Source organism: Styela clava, chromosome 10 (assembly GCF_964204865.1).
Source record: "Styela clava chromosome 10, kaStyClav1.hap1.2, whole genome shotgun sequence".
Lineage (NCBI taxonomy): Eukaryota > Metazoa > Chordata > Ascidiacea > Stolidobranchia > Styelidae > Styela > Styela clava.
This window is the reverse complement of record NC_135259.1, coordinates 7,556,536-7,573,048: the sequence shown is the minus strand read 5'-3', so window position 1 is coordinate 7,573,048 and position 16,513 is coordinate 7,556,536. Positions and strand designations below refer to the sequence as shown.

General features: G+C 33.0%; 3 protein-coding genes across 4 annotated transcripts; 1 reads left to right on the top strand and 2 right to left on the bottom strand.

Moving 5' to 3' along the window:
• Positions 1 to 1,199, top strand: LOC120337355 (insulin-like growth factor-binding protein-like 1). Its single transcript, XM_039405126.2, has 3 exons — positions 1 to 299; positions 526 to 705; positions 1,070 to 1,199. The coding sequence occupies exons 1-3, from the start codon at positions 166 to 168 to the stop codon at positions 1,116 to 1,118; spliced, it is 363 nt and encodes a 120-aa protein (XP_039261060.2). The 5' UTR covers positions 1 to 165; the 3' UTR covers positions 1,119 to 1,199.
• Positions 1,200 to 2,682: 1,483 nt separating this feature from the next.
• Positions 2,683 to 5,585, bottom strand: LOC144428010 (venom protein 302-like). Its single transcript, XM_078116644.1, has 3 exons — positions 5,437 to 5,585; positions 3,096 to 3,278; positions 2,683 to 2,799 (listed from the first exon to the last, which is right to left on the bottom strand). Exons 1-3 carry the CDS (start codon positions 5,565 to 5,567, stop codon positions 2,793 to 2,795), a joined length of 321 nt encoding a protein of 106 aa, XP_077972770.1. The 5' UTR covers positions 5,568 to 5,585; the 3' UTR covers positions 2,683 to 2,792.
• A 5,559-nt stretch (positions 5,586 to 11,144) lies between these two features.
• Positions 11,145 to 14,936, bottom strand: LOC120337357 (single insulin-like growth factor-binding domain protein-2). Of its 2 annotated transcripts, none has more exons than XM_078117275.1 (5): positions 14,840 to 14,936; positions 13,065 to 14,355; positions 12,062 to 12,225; positions 11,554 to 11,742; positions 11,145 to 11,271 (listed from the first exon to the last, which is right to left on the bottom strand). In XM_078117275.1, the coding sequence occupies exons 3-5, from the start codon at positions 12,217 to 12,219 to the stop codon at positions 11,265 to 11,267; spliced, it is 354 nt and encodes a 117-aa protein (XP_077973401.1). In that variant the 5' UTR covers positions 12,220 to 12,225; positions 13,065 to 14,355; positions 14,840 to 14,936; the 3' UTR covers positions 11,145 to 11,264. The 2 variants fall into 2 exon arrangements, with proteins under 2 accessions (XP_077973401.1, XP_077973402.1); XM_078117276.1 differs by having other exon boundaries at positions 14,791 to 14,910.
• Positions 14,937 to 16,513: the final 1,577 nt, after the last annotated feature.

Below are 16,513 nucleotides of genomic sequence, written 5' to 3'. Positions count from 1 at the left end.
TTTCATTGCAGTTCTTCGGCTCTATATTAGGACATACAAAAATTCATGTGAGCGCCGTGTTGTAAATATATTACATTTTCACGAATTAGGTGCGTTCCGGTTGTTACGATTTTTTCAGCTCATCACTGAGTAAACCCATATTTTTTCGTAAAGACTAGTTAAGCCATGAATTCAATTTCAACATTAGTTATTTTCTGTGCCTGCCTTTACGTGACAAATGGGTATTCTTGCGGACCTTGCAACCTCGAGGAATGCGAAGCTCCTCCTTGTGAAGGGTCCACAGAACTAGATACTTGTGGGTAAGTACTATGAGTACGAAAGAATTGCTGCATGGTATTTTTGTAGAGATTCTGCGTGGAATAACGACTCGCATAACAACGAACTTTCGGCTCTTGATTTGTAAAGAACATTTGAGCTGCACTTCTACAGTATTTTACACTAAGTTAGTGTAAAGCATGATCTCACGACACACACTATTTCACAAAATTTATAATCACGCAATTGTTTTGTTCAAACATTTCATAGGTGCTGCCAACGATGTACAAGCCAAAAAGGCGAGATGTGTGGAGGAGAATATAATGATTTCGGTAATTGTGATCCCGATAAAGTCCTGGTCTGCAATTATGCGTCTTACTTTATACTGCCCGACGGAGAAGTCATTGATGAGATGCTTGATCCATCCTACCCTGGAACCTGCATAACATCGTAAGTTGAATACCACTACTTCTACAAAAACACTACAAATTTTACAGTTCTGGCAAGCATTATGGACATCTTTTTGTTGACTCAGCCCATATTAAATGTTCAAAGTGTCCCACGATTTAGTTGAATTGTTTAAATACCATATAGATGGTGATAATTATTTTTACCACGGAGTACCGTTAATAAACTTTTTTGTGATGCTAAAGTGCAATCAATCCGTTTTGAAATACACGGATAAAAAGTGACTTTTTTATTTATATATATATATATATATATATATATATATATATTGGAAGTTCTGAATTTTTACAGCCTGTTTGTAAGCGTATTATATATTCGCTATATAAAAAATGATTTTTTTTTTCAGCAAAGAACAAGAAGATATTTTCAATATCATTGCCGTTGGGTACGTGTAGCATACCTTCAGAAACAATTGAAGAAAAAGAATGTAGAAAAAATGCATTGATCAAATTAAAAATACACAATGGCAAACTGAAGTTACTGTGTTTCTTGTTTTCTTAGTTTCCGGGGTGGATTAGGATATCTTAATATGAATTGCATGCGAATCATACGTAAACGTATTATAAGCGAGAGTCGTAACCTGTGGGCTAGGTTAATTTTTCACAATTGAGGAGACTTCCTTTAACCCCTTCAGCCCCTGCTTTCTTTGGTTATACATGGAAGACGCTTATATCCTGGTCTAGAACCTGATATGATTGCCACTGACGCATTAAAATACGAATGAAATAATATATAAAGTAATATATATGCCTTTTTAATTCTACTTCGTAAAGTACGAAAAATGCCAGTGTATTTCACGTGGTTACGAGTTGAGAGGAAACCTGCATGAAAGGTCTCGACCTATACAATAATATTCGTTTTGCTATTACAAATAAACTTTGGCAGTACTATTCGTCGAAGAATAGCAACCAATAAGCTGTTGAAAATATACTTTGGCAGTTGTATTCGACGAAAAATAGCTGAGAATGGATAAACTCAATTGTGTTTACGCGAATATTTATAAAATACAAGCGAATACGTTCACATATGAAAGGTTGCGTCCTTTTTATTAATATTTGCTTTGCAATTGAAAATGTACTTTGCCAGCAATTTTCGACGAAGAAGAACACTTTATGCTTGCATAATAATTCCAAATCCTAAATATGTCAAGTTACTCTTTCGAACCTAATAAAATCCCTAATAATTTATGTGTCGTGGTTTGGCAATAAATTTAAGCCATGTATATTTTTCATTTGGTATGGGTTCCCAGAATATGGATCTCATATTTCTCGGCGCTCCAGAAGTAAGTGTACCAATATGAGGCTAACTAATTTTGTTTGCCTACTGAACACCAAGTTGTGTAAAGGAACGGAAAACATGGGCAGGGGTTATATTCACTTGGCTAACACAGACAGTCCCGAACAGTAATAGAACTAAAATAAGGAAAATTTGATCTTGTGCGCTTAAAGTAAGAATTCACTCAATTATACTTATTATCAAAGTTGAATTGTTTTTGTTCAGATGCGTTCAATCTACATGTCACATGACCGTCATCCCAAATAAGTTGAAGGATCCTTCTTGAATTCAACATAACTAATCAAAGGATGATTCTGTTCGAGACCTAAGTAAATTGTCAATAAATGGTGGCCATCCGTGTATTAATTGGTAAATGCTGATTTCTTATAGATATTTCCATTATTTATTAATTAATGTCACCTGAGAGTTATATAAAATTTGTACTAGCAATAAATCGAAATATATATTTTGAAACCTAAATCCATGTTTTACAGTATCAATCAATTCTTGTGTTGAGGTGGTACTATTTTCCATTTGTAAAATGAAAGTAAAACAAAGATAATGGATCCCGATTCCACTATTAGTGATGCAGATTACAATAAAATTTAGCGCTGTTTTGCTAAACATATAATTGCGCTTTTCCTAATTCAATTAAATCAAAAAACAAGAATTTGCTTCAAGACAACAAATTTATTAAACAAAATTTTTCGGTATCTGTTTCGAATTCTTAATGTTCCATAATTCCACAACTTATTCTCTTGAAACCGAGTGTCTTTCAGAAGCTCTTCCACAACTTACTTTCTAGAAATGAAAATAGGAAAGATATTACTAAGACAAATTTATAATATATATCATTTATCTAATTTTAGTTCATTTCATACTCTTACAACTTGAACATATAGAATCATACTTAGTAAGATTAAATTTTTGCCGCTAAAGAATCTAGAGAATATCTTTTCATATCCTAAACTTTTCTATAGTTTTTCTTAATATTCTGTTTGCCAACTCAATTTTGGCCAAAATGTTAAAAAAAATTCTAGGTATCAACTCAAAATGACAAACTGTTAATATTCGAAGGCAAATAAAAATAAATTTACTTTTGTTTTCTGCAAGTTCCTGCAGTTTGAATGTCAACAGGAGGATACAGGATGCGTCCATCTTGTAGTATTACAGGCTTAAGTTTCTCACTTTTGCATTCAAGATCTTTTTCGCAAGTTCCGGCATGGTTCCCTAATCCACCGCATTCCTCTCCTTCTTGTTTAGAACACACATTGCAGCAACTAATTATAAAAAATAGTTTGGTTGGGCAGCCATTTGGTTATCTTCAAGATACCACACCAGTGGTTCTTAAACTGGGGGACGCGAGAGGTCACAAGATGGAATCGGAAATTTTCTTGTAACGGCTCCTGAAATGATCTCCGTGTTCATTAAAAATACCGGCTTTTCGCGAAAAAATATATATTGTGATATTCAATTTATGACAACTAGAAGAATTCAAAATGTCTCTCCATTTTAATTTAATCTTAAATACCACGCTAATCCGCGGACATAATATTGTGTGATCAACTGCCCCATTATACTTAGTTTTGATATATATATATATTGCGCTCATGCAAATTCGTCATCGTCGTTAGAAAGATCTGGTATAAAATCCCAGAAAGTATATTTAATTTATTACAATGAAAATACATATAAAGTATATTGATATTTGAAAAATACATATTCATCGACTCGAAACCCCCGCTCTTGAGTCAGTGGTGAGAGTACGCCACTCAAAAGAGCCGACTTTTTCAAAGGATATGTGAGGATTTTTCTGTTGATAAAAATATTTAATCAATGACCAATATACGTATTTAAAATGGTTGATTTATTCATTTATTTTGCGATAAATTAAATCTGCGATTGCGTCGAAAAAATAAAAGCACCACTACTCCAAAATACCGCAGCAATTCGCGAACATAAAAATGTGTGGCAAAGTGCCCGATTACATTTTATTTTGACTGGTATTTTCGCAAATTACAGCAATATGAGCTGTCCCTGCAACTCTTATTCCGCTCCATCGCAATGCTGCCACTCGATTAATTTTGAGATATCACCGTTAGAGTAATTCCTAAGTCTGCGATAAAACACCACAGAGTAAAATTTATTTCAAGTCGGTAGTTTTAGAACACTACAGGTGTGGAAAATTTCTGATTTAGGAAGAATAAACACCGAAATAAAGATTTTCACGTCTCAAATAACACGTCACTGACGAAAGCAATCGAGATTTATTCAAAATGCAATCGCAAACGTCATTAGCGACTTTATTTTGCAGCGGTCAAGGGCCGGGGAAACTACAACATGCATAATAACTATTAAAAATCGAACTGCTTTTCTTTATGCTGAAAATGTACTTAATTCATTTGCACTTCTCCATTTTATAAACTGTATTTTTGTACCTGGTGGTTGTCCAAAGGTATTGGTAGTGGATTTTGGAGACGTTAGGCAAGCCAAGAAGTCTATATATTTTATACACACAGTATGTGATTTTTGCATTGCTCAGTAAACAATTGAATAAAATTTTACGTGTCTTATTTTAACGTTTAGGCAGAAAATACATTAAAAACCAAAAAGCATACGTTTATTGCGTGTTTAGTTTTACTTAAAACTTAGTTTGACTTTATCAGTTATTGCAAACTGAGTGGAAACAAGAGATTGTATAATGACCACTATTTGAGTATGGCTTTATACATACGAAAGTGAAGGGCGAAGTTGTACTCCGATGCGTTTTATGCCTAAACAATTTGAGCAATGACGCTATGAGACCAACATTCTTATGGCGCCATCTTAATAAAATGTAACCTGCCCATCACAAAAGCATTTTTTCATATTAAAAAGGGGGGGGGGGCGCAAAGTTTGTAAAAATTTTTAAAGGGAGGCGCGGCTCAAAAAGTTTCAAAACCTCTGTTCTACACAGAGCAAAAGTTCAACACGAACTGAAATTATTTTCTATATATTTTTCGATAAATATAACTGACTCGCTAAAAAGATTGTTTAATTATTATTACGATATAGGTTTTTGTGCATAGTATCCAAATTATCTAATATATTCTAAAAAATGATTAGTTTAATATTGAAGGAAGCATTAGCTTTGGTCTCTTCGGGCAACCTATAAAACTTGGGTATATTGGCGAAATATTTCTGTTGGAAAGCCTACTTTAGTTTTCATTCAGAAATCCTAATAATATATATATATATCTACATTGGGGATAGATTGTATCAATTTTATATTTGTGTTATTTGTGTATGTATGAGGACGGTAGTACCTAAACACTGATGGGTAAATGTCTTGTCCAATATGATTCAGAAATTAAATATAATTATTTTAATTCCCCATACGCTTAAAACATAAACTGTATTACAAAGCAAAAAACAAATTCGAACATTTTGAGTACTTACCCACATACCCCTTTCACCAATGATCCTTCGCATAATACGTCTGGACAGATGTACTCGCTGCATTCCCAGCAACTGAAGGCTTTTGTAGATGCTACAATACTGCACAAAACTAACACTGTTTTCCAGTCCATGATTTACAAGATGTTCATAAACTTTCTATAGAATTTATTTTAGAGATTTGGTATTGTGTTATTCATAAATTTAGTCATTGAAATATTAAAAACAAAATAATATGAATACTTTTTAAAAATGGAAATTAATGCCTGATTCAAGCTAACATATGAAGGATATAAAATTAAAAACAACGACCAGATGCTGAGATGATCAGGGAAAGTCGAACCTAGCAATAAATTTTCTAGATTTAAAAGTTCATTTTAAAATGTAACCACTAATATAATACCGAGCAACATCTCATATAAAAAAAAATAGGACTTCTACAGACGATTTGTTTTGAACTATGCGAACTGAAAAAAACAGTATTTCTTTTGAAATGTTTTTATTCAACCTACAGACTTTTTGCATTAGGTAGGTGCAGAAGAATAGTGATTCACAGACATCGCCTTCAAGTAAATTAATTTTTTGTCAAATATCGTCAACAGTTCTTATTTTTCATCGTATTAGTAAGGAAATCGTTTTGAGAAATTTTATGAGATGCCACGAAAACACAACAACTTTTATTCTTCCAGAAACTTTCAATACGGTAACTATTATGTTTCAGCATTCTGGGTATTTTGTTTTATATAATACCAATTTTTTAGAGAGGTTAAACTTGTCAGTGAGTTCGGCCTACGGCCTATTTGGCCTACATTTGAGTTCATACAAATCAGTAAGTTATCGCTACTTTATAATATATCACATATCTTTGGGTAAACAAATAACAGTTTCAAATCCATTAACAATATTCTAATAGAAGGCTATACAAATCATATGGTATTATAGACAAAATATGCACAAGTCGTTTATGATTTTTTTTTATCCCAGATGCGAATCCGATTTTAGGTGACGACACCAATTTAGGTCTGTGAGAGAATTTCGCTTCGTTTTGGAATTTTCAAACAAATAAAAATATGTGAGATATAGCGGCTTGGTTTAATTTTAATGAAACTTTGAATAAGCTATGACGCAATAACTACCACAGTCTCCATAATAGTTAACGCCGTCATATCTAACTAGGTCTCAACCTTTCGGTGGCGCTATGTCTTCCAGAAGCAGTATTAATTCAATAACGACCTTACGTCCATCTACGTCCTACGACTATAATCTAACCCTCAAAAGCAGCATCGACGCAATAGCCGCTATACCTGGCAAAAACCCTTATGGTGGTTGTGATAGTTTACTGATTACAAAAGCCAACAAAACACGTCGAACGTTTAGAAATTTTTGCGTTTAAATATTTACAATTCGTTTTATAAAACACCGTAAATGAAGCGATGGAAAAGCGTTAAAATACTGCTCTTCTCTTTCAATCACTCTCGATCTCGATAATTACCCATATGTTCGCTCCCTAAAATTTTCTACTTTTCTTTCCCTCAGGTCAAATTTAAAAAACAAGAGAAACCGATCATCGAATCTTATTTATTACGCAGAATAATCATTCTAATCGGTTTCAAATTCTTGATTATCCATAGATTCGAATCCTATTATCTTGAAACCAAATGTCGTCCAGAAACTCTTCCACGAACCTTACGATCTAGAAATGTGAATAGATAAGGTTAACGATTACGTTAAGAATGTCGTAAAACATATTAATGATATTATTTGTCTCTTCTAAGGTCATACAATTTATATCGCATTACCAAAATTCAACATATAAATTTAGATTTTTTTATTTTCTAAAAATCATTTATTTTGTCAAATTGTATCAACGGCTTAGTCTATATTTGTTTTAATTTATTTGAAACTTACTGAATTTTTTACTCTAGTACAATAACTATTGATCGCAATTTTTTGACACATCATTCACCAATTTAAAATGACAAAATCTTACTATCTCTCGAATTTAATGAGGATATACTCACATGGTTTTTCTGCAAACTCCTGGTTTCTGTCTGTCCAAAAACACATGAAGAACAATACCATTAGCCTGAACTAACGGTAATGTTTTAGGCTGGTAGCATTCCAGTTTTTTTTCGGGATCACATTTTCCGCCGTGGTGCCATATTCCGCCGCATGACTGGCCTTCTTGCTTCGAACATTACATTGCAGCAACTGTATTTATTTATAAAACAAAACTTTTGTAACGATAAAACAAATAAGCATCTAGTTATTGATGTCCATTTAAATTTAGAGGAATTGTTTGTAAGTTTTGTAAAATTAAATGATAAATAATATCAATAACCTTCTAGAATGTTTGCATTATTAGAGAGCATATTGATTAATAGCGAAGTTGCTTCAAAGTAAACCATAATATTCTGACATCTTCAAATACTTATATAAGCAATATAACCAATATATTCACGAGGAAAAAAACGCTTTTATAACAAAATGATACATCTATAAATTATTGGTTTTCACATTCCATCGTAATTGTGTAATAGATAGAGCCACCATATGAATGTATATTAAAAACACCGTTGATTTTGAAACTTTATCGGCTTCGCTTTTGTATGTGAAGTACACATGATTTGTACTGATAGATGCCACCTGTAGAGTTATCCTAGTTTACTTATAACTTGGTTGTACTCATCGTGCGCTTGAAGTGTATTACAGAGCAAAAATCAAACAATAAGTAGAGAATTTTTCAAATACTCACCCACATACACCCTTTACCAATGAGCTATCTGGACATGATACCTCTGGACAGATGAACGTGTCGCAACTCTCGCAAGTCAATGCTCTTGTGGATGCTACAAAACTACACAAAGCTAACAGTATTTTCCAATTCATGTTTCGATATCGTTTGGACGTAATATTCTATAAAAGTATCAGAATATACTCTAAACCAAAATAAATTCAAATGATGAAATTGAAATATCGATCACCTCAAAACTTTTATTCTCAATAATATAACAAATTTGGCAAAATCAATAAGTTACGCAAATATTTTGGATTTCATTCCTCTTTTCTGGGTAACTATGAAATATTGTGCTACTTCCCAATTTTATAATTAACTTGATATTTATTTTGCCTGTTTTCTTTTTCGAATCACACAAATCTTAGGGATTGCTAGTAGAAAATTTAGAAGTCATGATGTTTAAATCTCTACACGGTCTGTAGTATTAAACTACAGCTTTTGTGACAATTAAAAACTAAATGCTTGAACGAAGGATTATATAGAGTGAGATTTCCTAAGCCATATTATAATTTATATTAGAATTACTTTCTTTCCAACACTATGGCTTTTATTTCAACGATGTCCGTAAACATTTCTATTCAATTTAGAGTTTTGCCAGAATAAGTCTTGGAAATATATAAAATTTAAAATATTATTAAGAGTATAACCACCAATTAAAAGATAATTCTTTCATTTAAAACCCAAGTGATTATGCTACAAAATTTCACAGAAATATATGTCCCGTTCAATCACATTTATTTTTTTTTCGGTTGATTCTTGCAACTCATAATACAGATTTTAGGGGTCAATACAAATGACTGGTCTATACAAATGGTGACAAAATTTTTATTATATATATTTTAAATTCAGTCTTGATTTATGCTACTAAGAGCAGTTGAGCTGAACTTACCAGTAAATTGTAGTCTTCCAGATGCAAAATGTAATTTCGGAAGTTACCCATTCAAATAATTCTATGATACATTTCATACAATATAGGTAAAATCTCTTAAAGCATCTGTTGTATAAAAACGATAGCTACAGAACAAACTCTGAAAATGATTGTTGAAATACTTTTATTCAGCTATAGAATTGTAGTAGTTGATCAAAATAGTTGTTGGTTATAACTATGAAACACGATTAAGAATTAATTGCATACTTTTTTATATACACAAAAAATTTCATAGCGGAAAGACAAGTAGTTTGTTACATGTTAACCCAATAGACCACTGAAAGGGTTAATAATTATGAAAATATGGTCATAGCAAAATATATACTGCATTTGAGTATTTTTATGAACTTAGGTGTACATGTGATTAATATGTTGAGTTATCTTTATTGTAAGCAATGAAATTTTTTAAAAATGGTTCTTTGCACTTTCATTTAATTTTTTTTTTTTTTTGACTAGTATGCTAGCTTTTAAACAATAACTTATAATGTGAGGTAAGTGTTTTATTACAAAATATTTGAAATCCCAAAATTTTGAATACATTAACTATTTTTGTTTCAACATGCTATGGAGTTATTTTATTTTACATAAATTCAATTTATATGAGATGTTAAACCTGTCAATGAGTTTGGTGATGTATGGAGGAAGAATGCATCACATGACTTTCTGGCCTACATTTGAGTGCATACATTATCATCTTGGGGTGAACAAATGTCAGTTCCAAATTTATTAATCTGTACAAATCATCGAAAACAAAATTCTAAATCTGTACAATTTATCTGATATTGCGAGGCAAAAATAGTTTATAAATTTTTTTTACTTCAACTGTGAATTCGCTTTTATATAGCGATACTAACTTAGGCCAGTGCTACAATTTCATTTTGTTAGACATGAGATGGATCTACAGTACGTTTTGTTAATATGTTTTTGTTATTATAATTAGAATTCTTCTTTTTGTTGTTGTTGTGGAAAAAAATCTTTTCTCTTTAGAACCAATTGCTTTGAAGGTTCCCGTGGTTGAATTTAAAACGCTATCATTTTTATTTGTACTCATATTTCCCTGAATCCGATGAGATCTATTGTTTCATTCAAAATTTTGCTGTATTATTCTTATTCATAGGAACACCGTTTTGTATCCCGCCACGCCTGATGAATTACGTCGGTGTTCCGACACATTTTGGTATGAGTCGCTACCGTAAGGTATACCGGCATTGGCGTAAGTTATTTGCCATCCATGTCCGATATTTTAGCATTGCTCGCTTTATTGTTTTCATATTCTTAAACAAACGCAAATATGTGAGATATATCAGTTTGTTGGAAACTTTTTCAGAAGATTTAAATTTGTATGAAAGTTTGAATATGCTATGACCAGTGGTGGGATTCAAATTTTTTGTCAGCCGGTTCCATCACATATTTTTCAGCCGGTTCTGTTACAAAAAGTCACGTTTTCCAGTAATGCTAACCGGTTCGCTGATCTCATAAAATTTCGTGAGATGGTTCTATAGAACTGGTGCGAACCGGCTGAATTCCACCACTGGCTATGACGCAATAACTGTCATAATTGTCAAAATCGCTATACACCACTAGATTGCAGCTGTTAGGTACCACTATATCTTTTAACATACTCTTGTAATTGTAATATTAAATCCAAATTAAAACTGGTCACAAATCGCTTTAGAAAACAATTGCTTTGATGTTATGTGCATTTAAATCAAGTCGCCAGTCGCATGACAGTATAGACACAAAATTACTTTGCTCCATGTAGCCGCAGTGTTATATATATATGGCGTCTTATTGCAATTTTAAACGGCGAAACGTGTCTTCTTGAACGTTTATCATTTTTTTTTGCATATAAATTTATAAAATTCATTTCATAAAAATGTTTTTCTCTCCCAATCACACTACATTGAGATAAATGCCCACATTAGTGCTTCCTTACATTTTCTACTTTTCGCTTTCTAAGCCCAAATTGAAAAAACAAAACAGAGCCACTTTTATGGAATTTATTGGACAGAATAATCTTTCTTATCGGTTTCAAATTTTTGATATTCCATAGATTCTCGTTCTATTATCTTGAAACCAAATGTCGTCCAGAAACTTTTCCATACCTTACGATCTAGAGATGTGAATATATATTATTGAGCAGGTTAAGTATGTCGTAAAACATATTAATAATATTGTTTATCTTTTCTTCAAATCGTATCAGAGGCTAAATTGACAATTGTTTTTAATTTATTTGTAATTTCCATATTATTGGGTTCCAAACCTTTTACTTTACTACTAATTCTCTACTACAAACACAATTTTATTTTTAATATATTGACACAGGGAGAATCAAAGATGACAAAATATGTCAATATGTCATTATTGAATAAAAGTTGAATGGAAAAAAACTCACATGGTTTTTCTGCAAATTCCTGGTCTCTGTTTGTCCACTCTAATGTGAATAACCTCTCCATTGTTCAGATGTATCGGTTTAGGTTGCTCATAGTAGCATTCCAGATTTTTTTCAGAATCACAAGTTCCGTCAAGGTTCCATAGCCCGCCACATGAATCGCCCTCTTGCTTCGAACATACATCGCAGCAACTGTAATTCATATAAAAATTTAAAAAAAAGCAATTTTAGATATTAATGCGGTAATTTTATAGGTTATTACATAGCTTTCCAGATCTGTCATGATTTTGTGAAAGATCGCCACCAAACGAATATATGCCAGAAACACGATCAAGTTTGAAGTCTCATTGGCTTTTTTAATGTGCGGCAACGTACAAATAAAGCGTACTGATAGATGTCATGTGTGGGACTATCCTGATTCCAGTATAACTTAGTCGTACACATCGTACGCTTAAAAAAAAAAACGCTTGAAAAAACCAAACAATCACTACTGAAATTCTCAAATACTCACCCACATACACCTTTTGCCAATGAACTTCCTTTCTGGCATAATACCTGTGGACAGGGGAAACTGCCACATTCAGGGCAAGTCAATGCTCCTGTGGATGCTACAAAGCTGCACAAAGCAAACAGTATTTTCCAATTCATGGTTCGATCTAGTTTGGACATAATATTCTATAAAAGTATCAAAATATATTCAAAACCAAATAATTTCAAAGGATGAAATTGAATTATCGATTATCTCGAAAGTTTTATCCTCGATCTTATGACAAATTTAGCAAAAGCAATATGTTACGCAAAAATTTCGCATGTCTTTCTGGATAACAAAATTTATTTTCAATTTTTTAATGAACATGAACACTTATTTTGCCTGTTTTCGTTTTCGAATTACAAAAACCGTAAGGATCGCTAGTAGAAAATTTAGATGTCGTGATGTTCAAATCGCTACACGGTCTGCAGCACTAAACTACAGCTTCTGTAATGATTAAATTTTCTGCTTGAACAAAGGATTATATAGAGAGAGATTTTCAAAGCAATATCATAATATTTATTAGAATTACTTTCTTCCCAACACTACGACTTTTATTATATCCATTTCCACGATGTCCGTGAACATTTCTATTCAATTTAGAGTCTTGTCACAATAAGTCTTGGAAATATAATGAAATTATGCTACAAATTTTCACAGAATTGTATGTCCCTCGAAATTATTTTTCGATTGGTATTTGTTGTAACTTATGATACAGGCTTTAGTTGTCAATTTAATCATACAAATGTGGCGAACGAAGTAATATAAATCAATTATTGGTAATGAGAAATTATATTTCTCAGATATACACTATTGATTCAAACTAACATATGTATAATTATGAATAATCTCATCACGGTCAATTTTCTTCAATCATTTCATATAAAAATGATAGCAAAGATCAAATTAAAATAATCTCGTTTGATTGATGAATTGAATAAATATTAGGCGAAAATGAAAATTTTTGCTATCTTGTTTACTCAACCGAGTTTGACGAGTGGAAACTTCTTTGAGGAAACAAGTTCTGCCAGTTCACATCATGATATCTGTAAATAAGCACAGCAAAGTAGCTTTTCTTTGGTGGTTAGGAGTTTGTAGTTCGGGCGCAGTTCTTTTTTGAATTCGGTCTACTCTAGAAGGTTTAAAACTTTAAAACGGTACACAAGCCATATTATGACAGCAATACTCAATGCATGGACGTATTGGTGATTTCAAGTGCAGTATGCTTCCACGGGACTAATATCGGCGTGCACGGCCAAGAGATCCAAATTTCATTGACGCGTTTCGAGCCACTGACGTTTTATATTCATTCCAAGTCAATTCTTTTGATATGGTGAGACCAACCAGCCGAACTTAGATTATTTGCCTAGGTTCTAGACCAGGGTTGTCCAACCTTTTTGGCCAAAGGGACACATTTAGTTTACGAAGATTGAGCGGGCCACTTGACACGGTTGTTATGTTCTAGCTTTCACTACACCGACTACTGATTAATGAAAAAAAAAAAAAAATAATCACACCAAAATTATAAAAACAATAAAAATACAAAGATACAGTTAAGTCAAAAGTTTTTACCACACATAGATACTTTAATTTCAAGTATGACACCGCTTTCATTCAGTAAGTTTGTCCATATTCGGTGCGATAGTCGATGCAGCCATGCATACCGAATTTTTCATATGACTATTAAAAAATAAGTGATCTCGCGGGGGATTTGACATGGTTCATCCACAAAACAACTTGCTCGTACAAATAACTGCTATCAAATATTAAGGTCATAAAAACTACCTTTTCTAGCTTCACAGAAAAAAAATTGAAATACAAGGCATCTTTCTCCAGCAGTAACGCTCACAAAGGGACATAAATAAGAAATAAGCTTCCAATAGCTGGGTGGTACTTCTCAAGCGATTGAATGACCAAGAATATTTTTTTTTATTAGAGATTTCAATAATGGCCCAGATTTGTGAAAGGCATCGTGATTCGAATAAAACCGCGCGGATCACTCGGGGACCTTCGGTGGGCCACATGTGCCCCGCGGGCCACGGGTTGGACGACCCTGTCCTAGACTCTAGGATTTCCCGAAATTGGAATTGGAGATACATCAGAATTGATATATTGATTTGACGACAAGACTTTTCTTCTCAATATAATAGTTGCCAGCCACTGCGCCTCTTATTCGGAACCCCGTGACAAGTCTGTTTCCTGCGATTAGCAAGATCCAAACGGCATTGTTTATCGGACACCGGGTCGAGACTTCATGTAAAATGTTGTGTCGTCAGCTGAATTAGGTAAATTGCAAATGAGATCATATGGAATATCATTGATGAATATTAGGAACAATGTAGGCCGAAGAACTGAGCTTTAGGGAATTCTAGAAGAGATTAGGTATGTCCATCAGCTGGTGCTAGCCATCAAGAACAACGTAATAATTTGATGATGGAACAAATTTGACTAGATATACCTCAGTTTCAAATTTTGTGCAAAAGTCCGGCGTGTCAAGCTCTATTTAAGATCGAGTTTCAATCACACTCACAGTATGCCTTCTGAATTCTAGTAATTAATTGAAGGTGGATATATTATGATATATAACTTTTATTTCATTGATTTTCAATTTTTTCCTGAGCTCATTTGGGCCGATTGCATTACTTATAAATTAACTGATTTAAAAAAAAGCGCCACCACACGGATTTCTTTCAGTCGTTTCCCGGATGTACCTGGTCCATCATCTAGAATTCTTACTAAATTTCCGCAACCAGTTTTTACCATTTGTCCTGCAGTGCAATTGTTCTCAAGACCTTCGACGCCACGACAACAAATGTTATCCGCACGACAAGGTCCATCTTTTTTGTTGAACTTTCCAAATAATTTGAATACATTGCAAAAAAGTTAAAATACAATTGTGATGTCATAATCACATTAAAATTTTGCTGCGAGACGCGTTTCAATACCCAACCAATTTTATTTGTAAATACCCAGGTAATTTTCGATGTTCACATTGTTTGTCAATTACAATTAGCAGAACGCGACAGCTCACATGCCTCCATACAAACAGCATTTTAGGGGTTTCCAAATTATAGTTTGCCTTACTTGAAAACGTGTGTTTATTGGACACGTAGTGGACATAACGATCGTTCAATATTATGTTGGTCTTTTTGTTGTTGTTCTTTGACACTTTTTGGACATCTGATGGAAAATCTAAAAAACCGCTTTTTTCTTTCATAGCTGGACCGATTGATTCGAAATTTTTACTGGTTAAAGATGAAATGTTTCTCCAGAAGGCTTTTACTTTTATTTATTCCAAATATTTCTGTTCGCTCTGTGAGATTTGTTTTTGTTTGCTATGACGTCACTGAATGTTCTGCGGACGCATAGCCGACACTCCTCTTCTTTTTGATAACGTGCCATCGAACGTCGATGGTTCGTAACGAAGTCCTTACGGTACTTTGCTAAGATTTTTTTCCTTACGGTGATCGACGGTACGGTAAACCGTACTGTACTGCGAACAGACGTGTCCATATATTTGGGCGTAGCTCTCTTGTTTACACACTGTTTGATCGTGACCAATAAACGTTTGACTTAACTCGCGTTTGCATCAAGTTTTATAAGTTTTCTTCGATCTTGGTGCCAAAAGTGTTTCATTATCACTGCAAATCCAAACCCAATAACCCACAAACATTCTCTTTGCTTCCTAAAAATTATGTCTTGTGATTTTTTGGGTGATTTCTGATTCCCTCACTAATAAACACAATGTGACTTAATCACATTGTGACTTGACAATAAAAAATAAACAATCTCAAATTTTACTAACTCAAACTTTCACTTTTATTTATAGATGTTCTGGAACAACTGAGAAAAAGTGTCGAAGCAAAATGTGGACTATTTATCTCATTTTAAATTAATATCATTTAGAGCCTGTTCTCAATATATTTTATTAAGAAATTGAATCGTGAAAATGTTATATAATTTACTATCACAAATGATAAGCGTATGGCGTATAAAAGTTCAAATATCAGAAATTTCACCATTCCTGTGTGTAATCTGCTATTAATTTCGCTATTTGATTAAGGTTTGATTAAGGTTACTATTGAAATAATTTATATACTATTTTGTTGTAATTGACTTCATGATGAATGTGGCTAAAAGTGAAGACAACATTTGTTTTGCTCAGCGATCTGAATCAACAACATCAGTTTTTGAAAAAACTTTCGGGGACAGTTGGTGTAGTACTCCACAATTTTCCTCATTAGTTGAAGGCCTGAAGAAGGACATTATGCAGATGCTGAAAAATGAAATCAAAGCATTGGTAGAAATCAACTGTAGAAAATTGATGGATGTTGAACAAGTCACAAAGTCTCAGGATTCACAGACCAAAGTCATCCTAACAGATATCATTTCCTCACAAGAATATGTAATGAATGAATTCAAAGAACAGGAATG

Excerpts from the sequence above, each read along its gene's own strand:
- LOC120337355 (XM_039405126.2), top strand. The coding sequence starts at position 166 with ATGAATTCAATTTCAACATTAGTTATTTTCTGTGCCTGCCTTTACGTG. Across the intron at positions 300-525 it reads ACAGAACTAGATACTTGTGG|GTGCTGCCAACGATGTACAA; the intron begins GTAAGTACTATG and ends AACATTTCATAG. Across the intron at positions 706-1,069 it reads CCTGGAACCTGCATAACATC|CAAAGAACAAGAAGATATTT; the intron begins GTAAGTTGAATA and ends TTTTTTTTTCAG.
- LOC144428010 (XM_078116644.1), bottom strand. The coding sequence starts at position 5,567 with ATGGACTGGAAAACAGTGTTAGTTTTGTGCAGTATTGTAGCATCTACA. Across the intron at positions 3,279-5,436 it reads TTGGTGAAAGGGGTATGTGG|TTGCTGCAATGTGTGTTCTA; the intron begins GTAAGTACTCAA and ends TTTTATAATTAG.
- LOC120337357 (XM_078117275.1), bottom strand. The coding sequence starts at position 12,219 with ATGTCCAAACTAGATCGAACCATGAATTGGAAAATACTGTTTGCTTTG. Across the intron at positions 11,743-12,061 it reads TTGGCAAAAGGTGTATGTGG|TTGCTGCGATGTATGTTCGA; the intron begins GTGAGTATTTGA and ends TATGAATTACAG.